This window comes from Magnolia sinica, chromosome 3, assembly GCF_029962835.1.
Source record: "Magnolia sinica isolate HGM2019 chromosome 3, MsV1, whole genome shotgun sequence".
In the NCBI taxonomy this organism is placed as follows: Eukaryota; Viridiplantae; Streptophyta; class Magnoliopsida; order Magnoliales; family Magnoliaceae; genus Magnolia; species Magnolia sinica.
The window spans coordinates 82181291-82202221 of NC_080575.1; the positions used below are offsets into that span (position 1 = coordinate 82181291).

The 20931-nt window shown below is 38.4% G+C and overlaps 1 protein-coding gene across 1 annotated transcript in view; it reads left to right on the forward strand.

Annotated features, from left to right (window-relative positions):
- The first annotated feature begins 607 nt into the window (after positions 1 to 607).
- The window catches only part of LOC131238956 (uncharacterized), a 28082-nt gene continuing 7758 nt past the window's right edge, over positions 608 to 20931 (forward strand). Inside the window, exons 1-2 of the mRNA XM_058236531.1 lie at positions 608 to 757; positions 6899 to 7060. Coding sequence (XP_058092514.1) covers positions 608 to 757; positions 6899 to 7060 — 312 coding nt within the window. The remainder of the gene's footprint in view (positions 758 to 6898; positions 7061 to 20931) is intronic.

Below are 20931 nucleotides of genomic sequence, written 5' to 3' on the forward strand. Positions count from 1 at the left end.
CTCTGATCTCTCTCTTGCGGACCGTTGTCGAATGCCCTACCCACACACAGATTTAGTTTGGTCCAGCACGAGGGCCATCTATGTGGAATCCCACCATGATGTATGGGTTTTAATCCTCACCGTCCATCTTCACATATTTAGTTTTGCGAGGCTTGTTGTGTCCCATAATGACTTGCTTTCTTCTACAGAACTCGTGTTGATTAGAACATATCAAATGTTAAACCCTGGGTCAGATGATGGTTTCTTCTACCATGTTAAACCCACGTTTTCTGTGGCTTTCAGATCTCCCATGTAATGTGTCTCACTTATATATGCATGAGAATTCATCTTTATATGCTGTATTTTTTTTATTCTCATGGATTGCATGATGAGGCATGCTCTTTTATCCATCAATGGATGGTAAATGAAAAATTTTATACTGCATTTGTCTGCTGGGCTATGATGTGTTGCCTCTGTAATTCATAGTTTCATTACTCACATCTACCAATGATGAGGTTATGTACTCATTGTGGTTAATTAGTGCTCTATTACCTTTGAACCATTTTTTATGAATTATGTTTTCTGATTTTTTCTTTTTATAAATGAAAATGGTCCAGCATATGAGATAATGACACTTATTTTTGAAGCAAATGAGAACTTAACTACTCTAGCTGCATCTATTGAAGAAATTCACCTTGAAACAAGGTCAAGAGATCCTTCAGCTGTTGCAGGAGCCTCGATATTGGCATATCTATCAAATCTTAGAGAAGATTTGAAAGTTCTTCCCTCAGAACCCACCCCAAACAATGAGGATTTCCAATAAGAATTGGAAAGGGCTTCCCTACCTTTCGCACGTATAGCATCAGATAGCTATATGAAAGCATCACTCAAGGAAGATAGCTATTTGATTCGTCGCTTAGCTTCTTCCCAAATTCTTCAACACATCATTTTTTATTAGATGACCATCACTTGCATTTTCAATGATTTATACATGCCTCTATGTTTAATGCCATGATGTCGCATCTTAGTGTTGAGATGAGATTCAATGATTTGATTTTGTCTTGAAATTGGATGCAATGCATGGGCACTTCAGCATATGGACATAAAATGATATCTCAAAATGATATCTCAGTTGGATGAAATGTTTTCACACAGACCTAGACCTGAAGGTTTTTAATGGTTGATGCTCATTCAACAGTGTTTCCTATAATGTGGTCCAGTTGAGGTTGGGATATACCTCAATTTTTTTCTCATACCATGAAATGATATGGAAAAATAGATGGACAGTAGGGATGAAACACATACATCAAGGTGGGGCCCACAGAGCACCGACCACCAGCCATTGGCTGGTGTGAGGACGAGTAGCCAATCCATTTCCATCATCAAGAGACTTCTTGTCTCCCTCTCTCTCTCTCTTTGTCCTCTCTCACTCTCGCGGCCTCTCTGTCTCTCTGTCTCTCTCGGTCCTCTCTCACTCTTGTGCATCCTCTCTCTCTCTCTAGGTCCTCTCTCTCGCGCATCCCCTCTCTCTGTCTCTTTGTCTCTCTTGGTCCTCTCTCTCTCTCATGCAGTTGAGATTTGGGGATTTGGGGATTTAAGGATTTAGGGATTTGGGGATTTAGAGAAAATTACACAACTGCATGCCACTTATATTCACTCATCATTTTCTTTATTTCAATACCCATATGGATTTTTTTTCCTTGCTTACTTGCACTTGCAATTGGTTAGGCTGGTAGCCATGTTTGTATGAGCCTTGTGTAGCAATGTTACATCTTTGCACAGAATACAACAATTTTGAGTTTCAGTTTTGAACAAGGATTATATTCGTAGCAAAAAAATTGTTACACCACTAGAAATTGACGGTCTTATAAGGGACGTTTTGAGGCCCACCACAATATATTTGTTCAATCTAAACCGTTTATCTATTTTGAAATATAATTGTAGAGTATCATCACAAAAAATTAGGTATATCAAAGGCTCAAGTGGACCACATGGTAGGAAACAATAGAGATTAAATCACACGTGATTCATATGGTGTGGTCCTGTTTGGTCTTTAATATACCTTATTTTTGACATCGTTCCCTAAATATATGTATAAAAATAAATGGACGGAGTGGATAAACCATATACATTCTGGTGGGCCCTACGTAGGTACCCAATCCATGCCCAAAATAATTGGGCGCGTCCTCAAAACAGAGCTGCGCGCCCAAATGTTCTTACGGCCTTTCTCACTGGCGCTCTCTCTCCGCCCAAAATGGACTGTCCCTCTTTGTGCCCAAAACCCTTTCTCCCTTGCTCCTTTTCTCTCTCAATCATCCTGTTTTCAAAGCCCTAGCATTTTCTCTCTCACCATCTTAACGCACTACAAGAAAACGAGGCATCCCTAACGCTTGGGGGAATTCTTTGCTAGTAGAATCATCTTCTCTAAAAAATCACTTTTTACTGCAACTCTAGCAGCTACCCACCGCAGTGCTCTCTCTTAATCGAGCGGCGAAGCAACCACCCTAGCGCAAGCATTCTCTCTCTCTCTCTCTCTCCCTCTCCTTCTCTTTGTCGATCTCGTGCTCAATCTCTCTCTTGAGATCGTGCATCTTCAATGTTGAAACCCTAATAAGGGTTTTACAATGGTGAATTCCTAATTAGAGATTTACAATGTTGAAATTCTAATTAGGGATTTAAAATGTTGAAACCCTAATACCCATTTTTTCTAGTGATGATAATCAGGATGTTGGTTCATCATGTGATTCTTTTTGGAAAATCCATCCTTTTGTTTAGTGTTAAAAATCCTATGATTTTTTTTTTCCAATTTTCATTATTGAAAGGTTCTTATATGAGGCACTCAGGAAATGGAATGACATAGGTTTTAGGTTTCATGACTGTTTAACGATCTTAAAGTTCATTGGATCTTATAGGCTACAGGGATATGATATTGAAACATATATTTATAAGTACCTTGTTCCATTGTCTGATTGGTTTGAACATTGGACAATTGACATGCTTTGGTATTGGAAATGCCTCCTGAGTGGTTTAATTATTATTAAAATTTAATTTGAATTATTTTTTTGATGAGGGTGGAATTTCTGGAACTATCGTTTTGATTCAAATGTTGTCTTCAAAACGTTGTCTTTTTGTAAATAATTTTTATTGAAATGTTTAAACAGTCTATCAATTAGCAACAATAGGTGTTATTGATATGCATCTTTCTTTTCTCTGTTTAATTATTTGGCATCTCCTCTCTTAGTATTTGGAGAAAAAAATGCAGACAAGTTGTTTGTTAAAATGCCAAAGAGATGTGATTTGTGGAAAATGGTATGCTTTCAGTTTGGTCTTTCTTTTTTCCATTGTTTATATGGCTGCTTGTATATATGCATGATCAACAATGTATGCATGCTTGTAAAATGATGGACAAATGTGTTAATGGGGTTTCTCTAAGCACACACGCAAGTGGGAAAAAAAAAACAGTGCTAGAAGACTGTCTTTGAAAATCGTATTGTTCCTCTCCCTCTAAATCCTCCATAGGATCCCAAAGAAAACCAATCCCCAAATGAGGCATTGAAGATCCAGTTGATTTCAAACCTTAGAAGCAATTCCAATCAGACTTGGCCATAGCACAGTGAATAAAAATATGATCAATTGATTCCAGTTTTGAATTGCATATAATGCATCTATCAGGAATCATCATGCTGCATTTTCTCATTGCGGTTTTTTTTTTCATAATAAGGACATTGGCATGTTATGCCAATGTTGTGAGTAATTGACGAGGGTCGAATATTGCATATCAAACCCCAATTATTACCTAATTTTACGTACATGATAATGTTTAACGGAGTATTTTAATTGTATTTTTGTTGCAGGATGAAATCAGGAGCGTTGATGGAAAAAGAATACTACAAGCATGAATTTGATACTCCGAAGTCACCAGAGTAAGGGATGCACTCCAGGGAACTAAGACTGAAGAATTTACATGCCAGGGACCCGAGAAAATCAAGCCGTTCATATTAAAAAGGCCCGAAAATGGTCCAGAATGCAAGATCACATGGTTTCCGCCATCCGATTGACTCGAAACTTCATACATGGGATGGGGGGCATAAATAAACCATACACATAAAATTTCAACCATTTCATATCTCGGGAAGTGGCCCAACGGTCAGATCAGCCCTTTAATTCCTTAAGTGGGGCCCACCTGATCCCTGGATATGGCTCATCTTTGGTATCAATGCTTTAAATTATATGGAGAACCATATGGATGGAGGAGATTTGGTGCATACATCATGATGGACCTCACATGTGCACTACATGCACATAGTGCGGACGCACACCAGCAGTGCATCCATACACTCAAGGTCGGTCAGGAGGCGCTGACCGACAAAATTTTTTTTAAAAAAGAAACTGCCGTTTTCGGCTTCGCAAAAACGGAAACAGGGACTTGCGGTCCCCTGTTGTGGGCCACCATCACGACTTGTAGGTCCAATTTGGACCGTCTATTAGACCATAATGGCCCATATTACCATCGCCTAGGTGGCGTTATTTCAAATGGCAGTAGAGATCGGTTTTCAACCATTCAAAAGCAGAATGGATGGCAAGAAGCGAAATCACGTGGGTCGCATCAGTAGATAGTGAAAACAGTCCATTCTCAACCAAAATTTTGTGCTGCATCCAATGGATGGCTTGGATTTATCTATATAGCAATGAAGTGGGCCCCACCAACGTCGCAGCGCGATCAGTGCAATCCCTATTTTCGCGTCCGCACGCAGACCGGCTTGCGGGCTGTTCTGTGATCTCAATGACGATCAGATGCATGATCCAGCCCGTTAAGAAGATTCATTAGGAGGCCAATACCGTATCCTAGGTGTCCAAATCAAGTTCGGAACGTGCACCATCTCGAAAACTCATTTCAAACAGAAACAGAAACTTTTTGCACACGGTTGCGGAAGACCTTCCGCTGTTGCTGCGAAGATAGCTGTCCAGTCCTCCACCAGTTGCTATTTTCATGCACAGTTCTCCACCGCACCTAAGAGCTATAAAGGAGGAAAGGCTCGTTTGAGAGAGGTAGCTCGTTTTGGGAGAGAAGAAAGCAAAAGAGAGAAAGCAAGAGGGAAGAAAGGCTGGTTTTTGGCTGGACGTGGAGCTGAGAACACAGAGAGAGGAGGGATTACAAGGAAGAGGCTCATTTTGAGGAAGAAGCTCAGAAAAAGAGAAGAAAGCAGGGAGAAAAGGATGGAGTTTTTCTTTTATAAATGTTATTTTTCCGTCTTCCTACTTGATTCCATGAGTTGCTAATCTTTTAGCTAGGGCTGAGATGAAGCCCATAATTTGAATAACTTTTGTATGTGTTGATTTTATCTGAATTTGATTGGATTGTTTCTTTCTCTAGTGTGATTAACCGAAATCTCCGTACTTCTCCATTCTACGAGCTTAACCAAAGTCTAGTTATGGATGTTGTTTGGAATATTATTCGAGGTGCTTGTGTCTGACCATGAACAGGTTCCTATAGAGGAAGAAACAGGAATCTACATCTCTCCATGCTTGACCATGGATGGAAAAATGTGTTCCATATGCTTTAAGGAATTATATATTCTGTTTCCCCGACCAAGGACATAGAGTGCGCTTTATTTATTTTGATATCAATCTAAATTAGGGTGAATCAACAGGTAAAACAAGGTTTATGATAATTAGGGGTGGATTCGAAAGTCCTAGTCTTCTCCTTGATTGAGTTTTCCTTATTGCTCTTGATTATTTTTCCATTGATTTTTATTTAGTTTACTCAATTACTATTGCAAATATTTGTTGGATTAGTTAAGAAGAGTCTTTAATTTTGAATTGTGACAACCAGTCCTCGTGGGAACGATCTCGTAATACGTACCATATTTACATTTGATTCGTATACTTGTGAGTTTAAAATCATTTAAATCAGGTTGATTTAAATAAAACATCAGTAATTCACTAGAGTACGGGTGTTGCTGGCTTGTTACCTGTTAGTAGTTAGTATGTAACATGAAGCTAAGTTAGGTTAGACACCACATATTATCTTCACCCGTAAGAGTGCATGTTGCTCTTTGGGCATGACACGGAAGAGGGGATTGATATTCATGAAAATTGCCCAGTGTTTTACACTTGATCCTAGGGAGGTGAATGAGGAGACCAATTACCTTACTAAAATGGGGGCTCTCAGCTCGTCTCTGGATATCTGTTATGAGATAGTTGTGTTACTTCTGTTTTGTTTGTCTTTCGGGCCTCTATGCTAGCCTTTGGTTTTATCTTGCTTTTGTATCTACAAGTCTGCGTAGTTGTCCCTGTTTGTGTTTTTTTTTTTTTCTCTCTTTAATAAATTTCCAATTCATAAAAAACGGTCACATTTATAATGGCTGTGATTGTCCATGATAATGTGTTTTAACAAGGTAGTTCTTTTATACCAAGGTGAGGATGTGCTGTGCAAACACATTCTTGTTAACGTTTGTGTTTATCCTGATTTTACTAGTTATTCCTAAGCACCTAATGTTTTTTTTTTTTTTAATTTAGAAAATTGGAAAAATGTGGTGCATAAAAAGAGTTTGCTAAAACTGAAGATGATTTGAAGTCTCTTCAGAGTGTTGGGCAGATCATTGGAGAAGTTCTTCGTCCTCTCGACAATGAGCGATGTAAATACTCTTCCAAATATTTCTGACTCACACCTTGAAATTCATTTGATCTCAACTGTGTATTTAAAAAACTGATGATTAATTGTCAAGATGAAGTTAGTTTTCTCTCATTTAGTTTTGTTATAAATTATACCATGTCACAAAGTGTTTAAAAGTTATATAGTGCACATTCTATACAGTGGTTCCTTGTTTGGAGTCAACTGCAATTCAATCTACCTTACTCAAAAAATTAAGAAGAGATTCATTTGAACTTGATGATGATCTGTATGTTTTAATTCCAGGTTGATCCAGTTGTGTACAACGTGCTTCATGAAGATCCTGGCAATGTTAGCTACTCTGTTGTGGGTGGCTTGTTTGATCAAATCTGGGAACTCAGGGAATCTATCAAGTTGCCTCTCATGAATCCTGAACTCTTCATTAGAGTAGGGATCAAACCGCCGAAGGTAACCTTTTGATGGTGACATTCTCTATAGATATGGTTTGTTAGTTCTTAGGTTGCACTGCCTAACTAAATCAGAGGTTAACCAATTTAAATTGAGATGAAATTATATGTATTTGTTTAGAGTCATAGACCATAGAAAGCATTCGGATAATCGATCTTAACCACTACTATTTTTTTAGGGTGTTCTCCTTTATGGCCCTCCTGGAACAGGCAAAACACTATTAGTTAGAGTCTTCAGTGCCCTTATCCTGTGGTTTTTAAGAATTACTTGCTTTAGATCAACATAAAGATATTAGAAAACATCGAAACAAACATATTTAATTGGAGAAGGGAGATAGTTGTTGTCTTTCTTATTTTCATTTTCATTTTCTTTTTAGTTCTGTCTGCAGAATTGAACTAAATATTTTCGTGGAAGTTAGGTTCTCTCATATTCATATGTTTTAGTTTTATTGTTGTTGCTGTTGGATTTCTTGTTCATGGATTTAAATTTTTGTGAGAATCTTTACTCAGAGCATTTATATGATCCTCATATGCATACTCTAATTTTGTTTTGAACAAGATGGTCCATTATCCAATGGTCTAGACCATTGGTACATGAGGTGCCAACATAGACATGAACCATGCCTTGGAAATGTCTTAGATTGGAAGACCCCAGCCATATGGAACCATTAATCATGCAAACAGTATCATAATTAGTTGTGTTTTCCCTTCATTCATGTCTGTGTGAGCTTATGAATGGAGCTAAGCTAATAGTTCTGTTTTCCCTTCATTCATGCTTATGTGAGCTTATGAACAAGTTAGATAAGAGATGCTATTAGCACACAGAAATATTAAAACAAGTTCCAGCCATATGGAACCATTAATCATGCAGTATGATACATTTCAAGTGATTTCTTCTTCTTCTTTGAATTTTGTCTTCTAAGTTGTAATTTTTAATTTTATAAATGTTGAATTCCTGTAGAATGGGTATTGTTTCTTGTGTGGATGGCCTGATGAATAGTTTGGAAGATTGGATTTCATTTGTTACTAAATAGTTGTATAGATGAAATATTCCATTGTAGGGGCTGCCTGATGAATAGTCTGGAAGATTGGTTCTCATCCAGAAAAAAAATAGATGCCTAGCTTGTTTTTAAATGTATTAGCTCGAAATTGATGGAGCAGACCCGGATGTCCGTTGGAGCTATCCGGATGTTGAGCGGGGGTCTGTGGAAGGTGGGAACCGCTGTTATGACCATGATGAAGCTGTCCATTTCCTATAAACAGCATTGGAGTGACCTGACCATTTGGACAGGCCCGTGTTTATGTATTAGTACGAAATTGATGGAGCAAACCCAAGTATAACCCTAAACCTAAACCTACACCTAAAACTAATACCTAAAACTAAACATCATGGTGGGGACAGTGCCCCCGACCGTTGATTCCTTCCTGGGACCCACCATGGTGGTTATTTGAGACCCAACTGGTTACTAAGGCCACACAGACCTAGACCTGAAGAAGGAATAACACAAATATCAGCTTGATCGAAAACATTTGTGGCCCCAATTCATTTCGAGGTCTACTTGAGCTTTGGATTTACCCTAAAACCTAAACCTAAACCTAAACCTATTCTCAAATCCCAAAACCTATAACCTAAACCTAAACCTTAACCTAAGCCTAAACCTATAACCTAAACTTAAACCTTAACCTATAACATAAACCTTAACCTATAACAAATAACTTATAACAAATAACCTATAACCTATAACCTAAACCCAAACATAAACCTATAACCTTAACCTAAACCTATAACTTAAACCTAAACCAAAACCTAAACCTTAACCTATAACCTAAACCTATAACCTAGAACCTAAAACCTAACCTCAAACCTAAACCCGATCCCGAACCCGAACCCGATTTCCTAAACCTAAACCTTAACCTATTCTCAATTCCCTAAAGCTATAACCTATAACCTAAACCTAAACCTATAACCCTAACCTAAACCTAAAACCTAAACCTAAACCTAAAACCTAAATGTATTCTCAAATCCCTAAACCTAAACCTACACCTAATCCGAATCTCAACTCCTTGACCTAAACCTAAACTTGAAAACCCCAACCTAAACCTGAACCCGAACCTGATTTCCTAAACCTAAACCTTAACCTATTCTCAATTCTCTAAACCTTAACCTATAACCTAACCTAAACCTAAACCTATAACCTAAACCTGTAACCTTAACCTAAACATAAAACCTAAACCTAAACCTAAAACCTAAACGTATTCTCAAATCCCTAAACCTAAACCTAAACCTAAACCTATAACCTACAACATTAACATAAACTTATAAACTAAACCTATAACCTACAACATTAAACTAAACCTATACTTATTAGCTAAACCTATTCTCAAATCCTAAAACCTATAACCTAAACCTAAACCTATAACCTATAACCTAAACTCAATTCCCTAAACCTTAAACTATAACCTAACCTAAACCTAAACCTAAACCTGTAACCTATAACCTTAACCTAAATGTAAAACCTAAACCTAAACCTAAGACATAAATGTATTCTCAAATACCTAAACCTAAACCTAAACCTAAACCTATAACCTAAACCTATAACCTACAACATTAACATAAACTTATAATCTACAACATTAACATAAACTTATAACCTACAACATTAACCTAAACCTATACTTATAAGCTAAACCTATTCTTAAATCCTAAAACCTATAACCTAAACCTAAACTTAAACCTATAACCTAAACATAAACCTTAACCTATAACCTAAACCTTAACCTATAATGTATAACCTATAACCTAAACCTATAACCTATAACCTAAACTCAATTTCCTAAACCTTAACCTATAACCTAACCTAAACCTAAACCAATAACCTACACTTACAACCTAAACCTAAACCTATAACCTAAACCTAAAACCTAAAACCTAAATGTGTTCTCAAATACTTAAACATAAACCTACACCTAATCCTAATCTCAACTCCTTACCCTAAACCTAAACTTGAATACCCAAACCTAAACCTGATCCCGAACCCGATTTCCTAAACCTAAACCTTAACCTATTCTCAATTCCCTAAAGCTATAACCTATAACCTAAAACCTAACCTAAACCTATAACCTTAACCTAAACTTAAAACCTAAATGTATTCTCAAATCCTTAAACCTAAACCTACACCTAATACCTCAACTCCTTAACCTAAACCTAAACTTGAAAACCCAAACCTAAACCCTATCCCGAACAAGAACCTAATTTCCTAAACCTAAACCTTAACCTATTCTCAATTCGCTAAAGCTATAACTTATAGCCTAAACCTAAACCTATAACCTTAACCTAAACCTAAACCCTAAACCTAAACCTAAAACCTAAATGTATTCTCAAATCCCTAAATCTAAACCTACACCTAATCCGAATCTCAACTCCTTAATCTAAACCTAAACTTGAAAACCCAAACCTGAACCCGAACCTGAACCCGATTTCCTAAACCTAAACCTTAACCTATTCTCAATTCCCTAAACCTTAACCTATAACCTAACGTGAACCTAAACCTATAACCTACACTTATAACCTAAACCTAAACCTATAACATAAACCTGTAACCTTAACCTAAACGTAAAACCTAAACCTAAACCTAAAACCTAAATATATTCTCAAATCCCTAAACCTAAACCTAAACCTATAACCTACAACATTAACATAAACTTATAACCTAAACCTATAACCTACAACATTAACTTAAACCTATACTTATAACCTAAACCTATTCTCAAATCCCAAAACCTATAACCTAAACCTAAACCTTAACCTAAACCTAAACCTATAACCTAAACCTAAACCTTAACTTATAACCTAAACCTTAACCTATAGCCTATAACCTATAACCTATAACCTAAACCTATAACCTATAACCTAAACTCAATTCCCTAAACCTTAACCTATAACCTAACCTAAACCTAAACCTATAACCTACACTTATAACCTAAACCTAAACCTAAACGTAAAACCTAAACCTAAACCTAAACCTAAAACATAAATGTATTCTCAAATCCCTAAACCTAAACCTAAACTTAAACCTATAACCTACAACATTAACATAAACTTATAACCTACAACATTAACCTAAACCTATACTTATAACCTAAACCTATGCTCAAATCCTAAAACCTATAACTTAAACCTTAACCTATAACGTATAACCTATATCCTAAACCTATAACCTAGAACCTAAACTTAATTCCCTAAACCTTAACCTATAACCTAACCTAAACCTAAACCTATAACTTACACTTATGACCTAAACCTAAACCTATAACCTAAACCTATAACCTAAAACTAAACCTAAAACCTAAATGTATTCTCAAATCCCTAAACTTAAACCTATACCTAATCCTAATCTCAACTCCCTAACCTAAACTTAAACCTAAACTTGAAAACCCAAACCTAAACCCGATCATGAACCCGAACCCGATTTTCTAAACCTAAACCTTAACCTATTCTCAATTCCCTAAAGCTGTAACCTATAACCTATAACCTAAACCTAAACCTTAACCTAAATCTAAACCTTAACCTATAACCTACAACCTATAACCTAAACTTATAACCTATAACCTAACCTTAACCTTAGCCTAAACCTAAACCTAAAACCTAAACCTAAAACCTAAAACCGAAAACCTAAAACCTAAATGTATTCTCAAATCCCTAAACCTGAACCTACACCTAATCCTAATCTCAACTCCCTAACCTAAACCTAAACCTAAACTTGAAAACCCAATCCTAAACCTGATCCCGAACCCGAACCCGATTTCCTAAACCTAAACCTTAACCTATTCTCAATTCCCTAAAGCTATAACCTATAACCGATAACCTATAACCTAAACCTAAACCTAAACCTATAACCTAAACCTAAACCTTAACCTAAACCTAAACCTATAACCTTAACCTAGACTAAAACCTATAACCTAAACCTTAACCTATAACCTATAACCTAAACTTATAACCTATAACTTAACCTTAACCAAAACCTAAAGCCTAAACCTAAACCTATAACCTAAACCTATAACCTAAAACCTAAACCTAAACCTAAGACCTAAATGTATTCTCAAATCCCTAAACCTAAACCTACACCTAATCTTAATCTCAACTCCCTAACCTAAACCTAAACCTAAACTGGAAAACCCAAACCTAAACTCGATCCCGAACCCGAACCCGATTGATGTAATAATGTATCCCAATCACATGGCAACAAACAAGAAAATCTTGCTTTGTTGGCAAGCATACTCGAACTCAAGCATCACAATGCATCTTTTTCCATCTCCACTATCTCTTATAGCATAGATTATTTGAGATTTGAATTTATCTCATTTTTTAGAGTCATGTCCTAACACAATATGATAATATTAATAGACAAGGTGGATTTGTCACCAACATTATTCTAAGACCCATATAACTTCTCCTTATAGGAAGTTGGGTAGGGCACATGCAGCTTGAATCCATCAAAGGACATAAGGATCACCTCTCATATGTTCTCTCTCTTTTCATTTATTTTTTTCCATAGGATTATTTATTTTATGGTGTCTGCTCAAATATAGGTACAACATTTTATCATGTTAATATAATTATAAGTGGCCTAATCTCTCCTTTCTAAAAACAACTGATAGAAATTTTTACCTAATGAGAAATCACCAAGTACCATTAGGCTCAACCCAAAAGATAAATCAGCATTTTCTTTCTTTCTTTTTCTTTTAACACACACTCACACACCAGAGTCACTTACGGCCACAATGGGTACTTGAACTCGTGACCTTGTATTGAAACTATTTTGAATCTACCATGAAGGCATGAGTAAGGACTTAGGTGTGTGTGCATAGTCGGCGATGTGTTCACCACACTGAATTTTGTGAGCCCCACCAGGAAATAGGCTCTGAATAATTTTTTGTATTTTATTTATGATGTTAAACTTATATGTATTTATGCATGGATGCTATGAATAATTTTTTGTATTTTATTTATGATATTAAGCTTATATTTATTTATGCATAGATGAATGTGTTGTGGATAAGATTGTTTGTGTTTAGATGGATGTAGTTTATGTTTGGATGAATGTAGTTTATGGTATAGATGGATTTACATAGTTTGGGTTTAGATGGATGTGAATGTGAATGTGAATATGACGAAATATATTATATAACAAGTGTAAATTAGCAAGAATATGATGAAATATATTGTAATAGGTGTATATTAGGAATTTTGTGTTGGAATATTAAAAAAAGAAGAAGAGACTTTTACCTATGAAATATTTTGTAGGTAAAAGTCTTTGAAAGTTTTTTACTTATTTTGTACCGACGAAACAATTCGTTGGTAAAAGTTTTGTAAATATTTTAACTACGAAAATTTTTGTCAGTAAAAGTTTTTTACTTATTTTTTATTGATGAAACAATTCGTTGGTAAAAAATTTTTAAATATTTTTACTTACGAAACAACTCGTCGGTAAAAGTTTTTTACTTATTTTTTACCTATTTTTTACAGATGAAACAATTCGTTGGTAAAAGTTTTTTAAATATTTTTACCTACGAAACAACTCGTCTATAAAAGTTTTTTACTTATTTTTTACCGACGAAATAATTCGTCGATAAAAGTTTTCTACATATTTTTACCTACGAAAAGAATCGTCGGTAAAAGTTTCGTACTTATTTTTTACCGAAGAAAAAATTCGTCGGTAAAAGTTTTATAAATATTTTTACCTACGAAAAAATCGTTGGTAAAAGTTTTTTTACTTATTTTTTACTGACGAAAATATTCGTCGGTAAAAGTTTTGTAAATATTTATACCTACGAAAAAAATCGTCGGTAAAAGTTTTTTACTTATTTTTTACTGACGAAAAAATTCGTTGGTAAAAATCTTGCCTTTGCCGATGAATCAAAAATTTCATCGGTAAAAGCCTTTTGTGACGATGTTTTATCGTTGAATTTGCTGGCAAAAATTTTCGTAGGTAAAACTTTTTACCTACGAATTTGGCTTTTAGCGACAAAAATTTTCGTCAGTAAAAGTGGGATTTCTTGTAGTGTGTAGAGAACAAAATCTCTCTGAATCAGATAATGTTGCCAATGTCGTAACACTTGAAACACTGCGTACAACTCAAGTTCATATGTTGACCACTTCTTTCGGGTTTCATTGAGCTTCTCGCTATAGAAGGCTATCTGCTTGCCTTCATGTGATAAGACTTCTCTAGTTCTGACATATGGGGCGTCAGACATAACTTGAAACATCTTATCAAAACTGAGAAGAACCAAGATTGGTGTAGTGTGTCATCAATGCATGATTTCACTAAAGCTCTAGTCGGCCTCATTGCTCCACTGAAACAGGCCTTTTTCATGCAATCTATAATGGGTGTGACTATAATGCTAAAATTCTACATGAATCGACGATAAAAGGTCGTCAACCCATGGAAACTCATTGATATCTTGCACCTTTCATCATCCACACAGATGCCCGTGGACGTCATAACAAATCAAAAGAACAACATGTCATCTATTAAAAAACTGCACTTCTTTAAAATGAGGTACAATTTTTTAATTAACAGGACTTAAGATATTCCATGTGCTCCGTCTCACCCTGGCTATACATGAGGATGTCATCAAAATATATTACCATAAACCGGATAGTGAACGTCTTCAACACTTGATTCATCAGAAGCATAAAAATGCTTGCTATGTTCGATAGATCAAAGGCCATGACCAGCCATTCATACAACCCTTCATTGGTCTTAAGTGTCATTTTTTCACTCATCACCTGGCCAAATACGAATCTGATGGTAACCGCTCCTCAGATCTATTATAGAGAACATCTTGACACCTTCTAACATATCGAGTACTTCGTTCAACCATGGTATTGACAACCAATATTTAATGGTAATCTTGTTAATTGCCTGGTTGTTGACACACATGCATCAGTTCCCATCTTTCTTAAACATCAAGAACGCTGGCACGACACAAGCTCATGCTCTCTTTTAGAATACCCTTACGGATCAATTCTTCTAACTGTCCCTAAAGTTTCTCACACTCTTTCGGAATCATCCGATAGTGGGGGTAGTTGGGCAAGCTATCCCTAAGGATGATGTATAAGTGATGTTGGATGTTCCGCATGGGAGCCAATCCATCGAGTAACTCTCTGGGCCAGATTTCTTTGAATTCATTCAGCATTGGCCTTAAACTTAGAGGAATGACTAAGGACTCTAATTCCTCTCCATTTACCACCATGGCAGACACCTTGTCGGTTTCCTTAAATTTTGTATCCTCCTTGATGGGTTGCATCATGGTCTGATTGTCATGGTCAACCAAATAACATATAACATGCTTCCATGTCCACCACGTCACAAAGTACTTGATCCTTATAATTCCTACAAATTGAAAATGAGATAGTGTATTATTTGGTTATCTTGTCTTGTTCACGGTTTTTATTCAGCCAATTGAGTAACGGGAATGACGCTTTGTCATATGTAGTCGCAACTTGTCCAGCATCACCTTCAAGACAATGTTCTCACTACTACCACTATTTATGATTACATCACATACCTTGTCATTAATGGTATACTGCATACGAAATATATTATGTCATTATGGGTGCACCTCCTTCCTTGGAGTGTACAATAATTGCCACTGCAATGTTGAATTCACTGAGCTCAAGTGCCTATTTCATGAGTCTCCTTGACACCTCGGGCTTTTGGAGCACATGGCAGACGGGTTGGTTGGTCGGGACTATAATTGTATGGGCCTAGAAGTAAGGTCAGAGGCGGCGTGATGACACAACGAAAGCTAGGGCGAGCTTCTCTACATCTGGATACCTGGTCTCAGCAGAGACCAAGGCTTTATAGATGTAGTACATTGGTAGTTGTTTCCCTTCATTATCCGAGATAAGGGTCGAGCTGACCGCTGCTGTCGAGATTGCCAAGTATAATAGTAGCGGCTCTCCTTGCTCGGGCTTTAAGAGTGGCAGGGGCGAACCTAAGTACTATTTGAGCTATTAGAAGGCAAGCTCACAGTCCTCGTTCCACTCTATCTTCTATTTTCCTTTCAACTATTTAAAGAAAGGGAGACACTTGTTAGTAGCTCGGGAGACGAAACTATTGAGGGCGGCAACTCTCCCTGTGAAGCACTGAATTTCCTTCATTGTTGTGGGAGAGCTCATGTCTAAAAGAGCTCGGATCTTGTCAAGGTTCACCTCTATCCTGATCTAGCTGACCAATAAGCCAAGAAATTTTCCTGAGCTGACGTCGAAGGTGCATTTGCTCAGATTCAGTTTCATCTGGTACTTTTGTAGGATTGTGAACATCTCCTCAAGGTTGGCGGTGTTCCCTATAGCTTTGATGCTCTTAACTAGCATGCCTTCAACGTAGACCTCCATGGAATGTCCGATCTGCTTAGCGAACATTCTATTGACAAGTCACTGGTATGTGGCCCAAACGTTCTTCAACTTAAATGGCATGACCTTGTAGCAGTTAAGCCCCTTGTTAGTGACAAAGGTCGTCTTCTATTTGTTGTAGGGATGCATGACGATTTAGTTATAGATCAAATAAGTATCCATGAAGCTTAAGAGCTCATGCTCGGTCGTGCTGCAGACTAGTTGGTCAATCCATTGAAGGGGAAAACTGTCCTTAGCGAAGGCTTTGTTCAGGTCGCTGTACTCAACATAAACCCGTCACTTCCCATTGAACTTTTCCATTAAGTGGATGTTGGTGATCCAGTTAGGATAGTAGATCTCTTCGATAAAACCTACTTCGAGGAGCTTGCTAACCTCTTCATCGATGATGGCGTAGCATTCTGGTTCAAACGCCAGTCGCTTCTGTTTCACTAGTCGGTGGTCGGGGTCAACATTCAGTTTATGGACCATCACTTTTAGGTTGATGCTGAGCATATCTCGATGGGACCAGGTGAATACATTGGTGTGTCGTCGGAGGAGGCCCATGATCTCATCCCGTAGAGCTAGAGCAAGTGATGAGCTGACCTATACTGTTCGGGTTAGTTCAGATTCACTGAGGGGGGATGGTGACAAGGTGCTCCATTGGAGACCCTCTCCCGATCGATTCTTCCCGAGGATTAAGGGAGGTGATGGCCATCATGGGGTGTTATGTCCTTAATGTCGTGGAGTAACACTGGCGAGCTTCCTGCTGATCTCCTCTGACCTTTTTGACTTCATGCTCGGTCTAAAATTTCATTGCGATGTGGTAAGTCAATACCATCGCTTGTAAAGCGTTGAGGGATGGTCATCCAAGTATGACATTGTAGATGAAAGGGTGGTCGAATATAAGGAAGTCAATCATGGTCATCATCTGGTTCTACCCTTCTCCCACTGTGACTGGAAGTTGTATGGATCCCTACGAGGTGATTTTGTCCCCTGTGAATCCAAGTAGAGGAGTTTTGATAGGTTGTAGTCGAGACCTTCTGACTCCCATTTTATCGAAGGTGTCGATGAAGAGGATGTCAGCTGAGTTGTTGGTGTCCACTAAGATTTGAAACACTTTACTATTGGCCATGGTCATGGCCACCACTAGTGAATCATCGTAGGGGTGGTGGACACGTCGGACGTCGTCCTCATTGAAGGTCAGTTCGCAGGAGGCCACTTTCTGTTCTTTTGAAAGTCTGCAGGTGAGGTAGATTTGATATTCTGAGCTATTGTGGTTAATGCTCTGGACATGGGCCCTGAGAGCTTGGTTTGAGTCTCTTTCTCTGGGAGGCCTGTCAAAGATGGTACAGATCTCTCCCATAGCCTCAGTGTTATTGTCGTTGATGGGCTGCTCGTTCTTCCGATCTGACCGTTCTCCTCTCTTACTGACATATTCTCCCAGATGTCCGTAGCAGATGCGTGCTTCAATTTCTTCCTTAAGGTCGAATCAATGGTTGGTGGAGTGGTCGTGGTGTCACGCCCCAAACTCGGAAACCGGGCTTTCAAAATTCACGATCGCTGAATCCGGTGCCAACAGCCTCCGTAGTACCCCATTCTCGGCTCTCAGCGTCTATATGCCAAATTTCGATCCCTACAAGGAGGATTTTTCAACGTACATTTCTCGTAATAAGCATAACCACAAGTTTACCTAAATCACAAAGGCAACATCATCATCACATATCCACTAATATAAACATTTGAATACAATTTTGAAAAGGAAATACATATGGAAATATCAAAGAAAACTCCAGAAGCTCAACTGCACGCTCCTACCTCAGCTCGGCTGCATCATAATGTCACCTGCACGCATCTATCATGCATAAGTTTATAGAAAGCTTAGAGGGTGGTGTAAGTGTGTGAGCAGTATATGCGTGCTCAAGATGTAATATCAGAGTAAACAGAGATACTGATAAGTCCACAAATCATACAATATTAGAGTAAGAAAAAATACTGACAAGTCCATGAGTCGTATAATATCAGAGTAAGCAGAAATACTGACAAGACCATGAGTCATATAATATCAGAGTAAGCAGAAATATTGACAAGTCCATGAGTCATATAATATCAGAGTACGCAATACAAATCAGCTATGGAAATGAGGAGTCAAAGGGAGCCAAATATTAGATGCCGAGGGTGCAATGCAATATGTAAATCCTGCTAAGTCCATCTAGGCCATATAAGTGTAGAAACATAGCAACCTAAAATTCCATATGTCTGTGGATATAATACATTATGCGATGCGAATGAAATGACCAAGATGGAGTATGAAGTCGGGATGATAATACGTAGTATCGCAGGCTATGGGGTCCATCACAAGGGACTTCTATCCAAACAAGTCTCATACCTAAATTTGGATAGTCTGAATCAATGTGGTAAACTCTTGATCTCAGGTTAGTCGCGCGCCCCAACTGAAATCCTGGCCATTGCGAAGGTACATGTAACGAATAGTTGCGCACTACTAGCCCGAGTGGATAGTGAATGAATGAATGAGTATGCAACTCCTGCTCAATAAGTCCACATATCAGTACCGTACATCTCTGGGATCATCACCGGGGTCTAGTACACTCTAAGCTAGCTATCGCCCTAGCTGGCCGCATAGCCCAGCGAGTGGAAAAGACCTCACTATCCGCCTGCCAGTAGTATACCAATGTCTACTCGGCTAGTCGATAGCAGACCCATTTGGGAGCTGGTCAAACTTAGTCTAGCTTACAGCCCCCTCACTCAGGTGGATAAGGCCACATCCCCTCCCAACTGACCACGACACAGTGGGAGAGGCGGCCAACTGGTATTCGGCACTCGGGCGCTCATGTATCCACTCGGTCTAAACGATGGGGCATCTCCTAGCCTTGGAGGTTTAGGGACTTTCACCCAAGGACATCCAACGTGCCCAGATGTTCGAACCAAACATTTTCGGTGTCCCATTTGGCCATCCACGACATGCCTGTGGAGGTCACAGCCCCGATGTCGATAGGGCGTACAGTAATCACAATCGCACAATGCAAGATGCATGAGTCATGTAGTCCAATCATGCATCAATCCTGCACATACCGTGCACTCGCGTGGGATAACTCCACTTATCAGGGAGTCCCATAAACCATCTGTACTATAGCATATGCAATGGTCAATCACATTTCATAATAAACATGCAGATGATGTGTATGGGCATGTATCATAATGTTATGCTGTCTCATACTCATAATCAGTATCAATAACTGACATCGACAATCGACCTCGACAATGTGGACATTTAACCAACATTACCCCCAAGGAATGGCCCACATAGAGCCTAACATATAGTGGACCCATGGCCTCACATAAGGGCCAAATATACAACACCATGGGCCTCACTCAAGAGCTTAATACACATCACGACATGGGCCTAACATCACAATGGGCTCCATCACCTGGCCCTCAAATGCGTCACAATGGGCCTCATCACATAGGTCTTATATACATTACATTGGGCCTTAAACATGGGCTGAATACACATCACAATGTGCCTCAAATATGGATCGCATATACATCACATTGGACCTCCAAAATCGGCCTCGATATCTGGCCTCGACAATCGGAATCGAGCTTGATAATTGACTTCGACAATCAGCCTATATAATCGGCTTCAATATTTAGAATTGACCTCGACAATCAGAATCAGAATTGACCTCAGCAATCGGCCTCGACAATCGGAATCGAATCGGCCTCAACAATCAACCTCGACAATCGGAATCGGTATCAATAATCAGAATCGGCCTTAATAATCGGTGTCAACAATCAAAATCAGCCTCGACAATCGAAATTGGAATCGGCCTCGACAATCGGCCTTGACAATCGGAATCGAAATTGACCTGAACAATCGGACTTGACAATCAGAATCAGATTTGGCCTCAACAATCGACCTCGACAATCGGAATCAACCTCGATGATCGACCTCAACAATCAGAATCAGAATCGAAATCGGCCTCAATAATTGGCCTCAACAATTGGAATCGGTATCGACAATCGGAATTAGCCTCGATGATCGGAATCGGCCTCGATAATCGGTGTCAACAATCAGAATCGTCCTCGATAATCGGAATCGGCTTCGACAATTAGAATCGGAATCAGCTTCAACGATTGGCCTCGACAATTGGAATCGAAATCGGCTTTAACAATCAGAATCGAAATCGGCCTCAACAATCGGCCTCGATAATCGGAATCGGTGTCGACAATCAGAATCGACTTCGATAATCGACGTCAACAATTGGAATCGACCTCGACAATCAGCGAGAATAGGCCTAACAAGGCCTAAGGGAAGGTCACAATGTGGACATCCAACCATTATTTCCCATCAATGTGGACATTTAACCAACATTGCTCCCAAGGAGTGGCCCACATAGGGTCAAACATATACTGGGCCCAAGGCCTCACACAAGGGCCTAATACACATCACAATG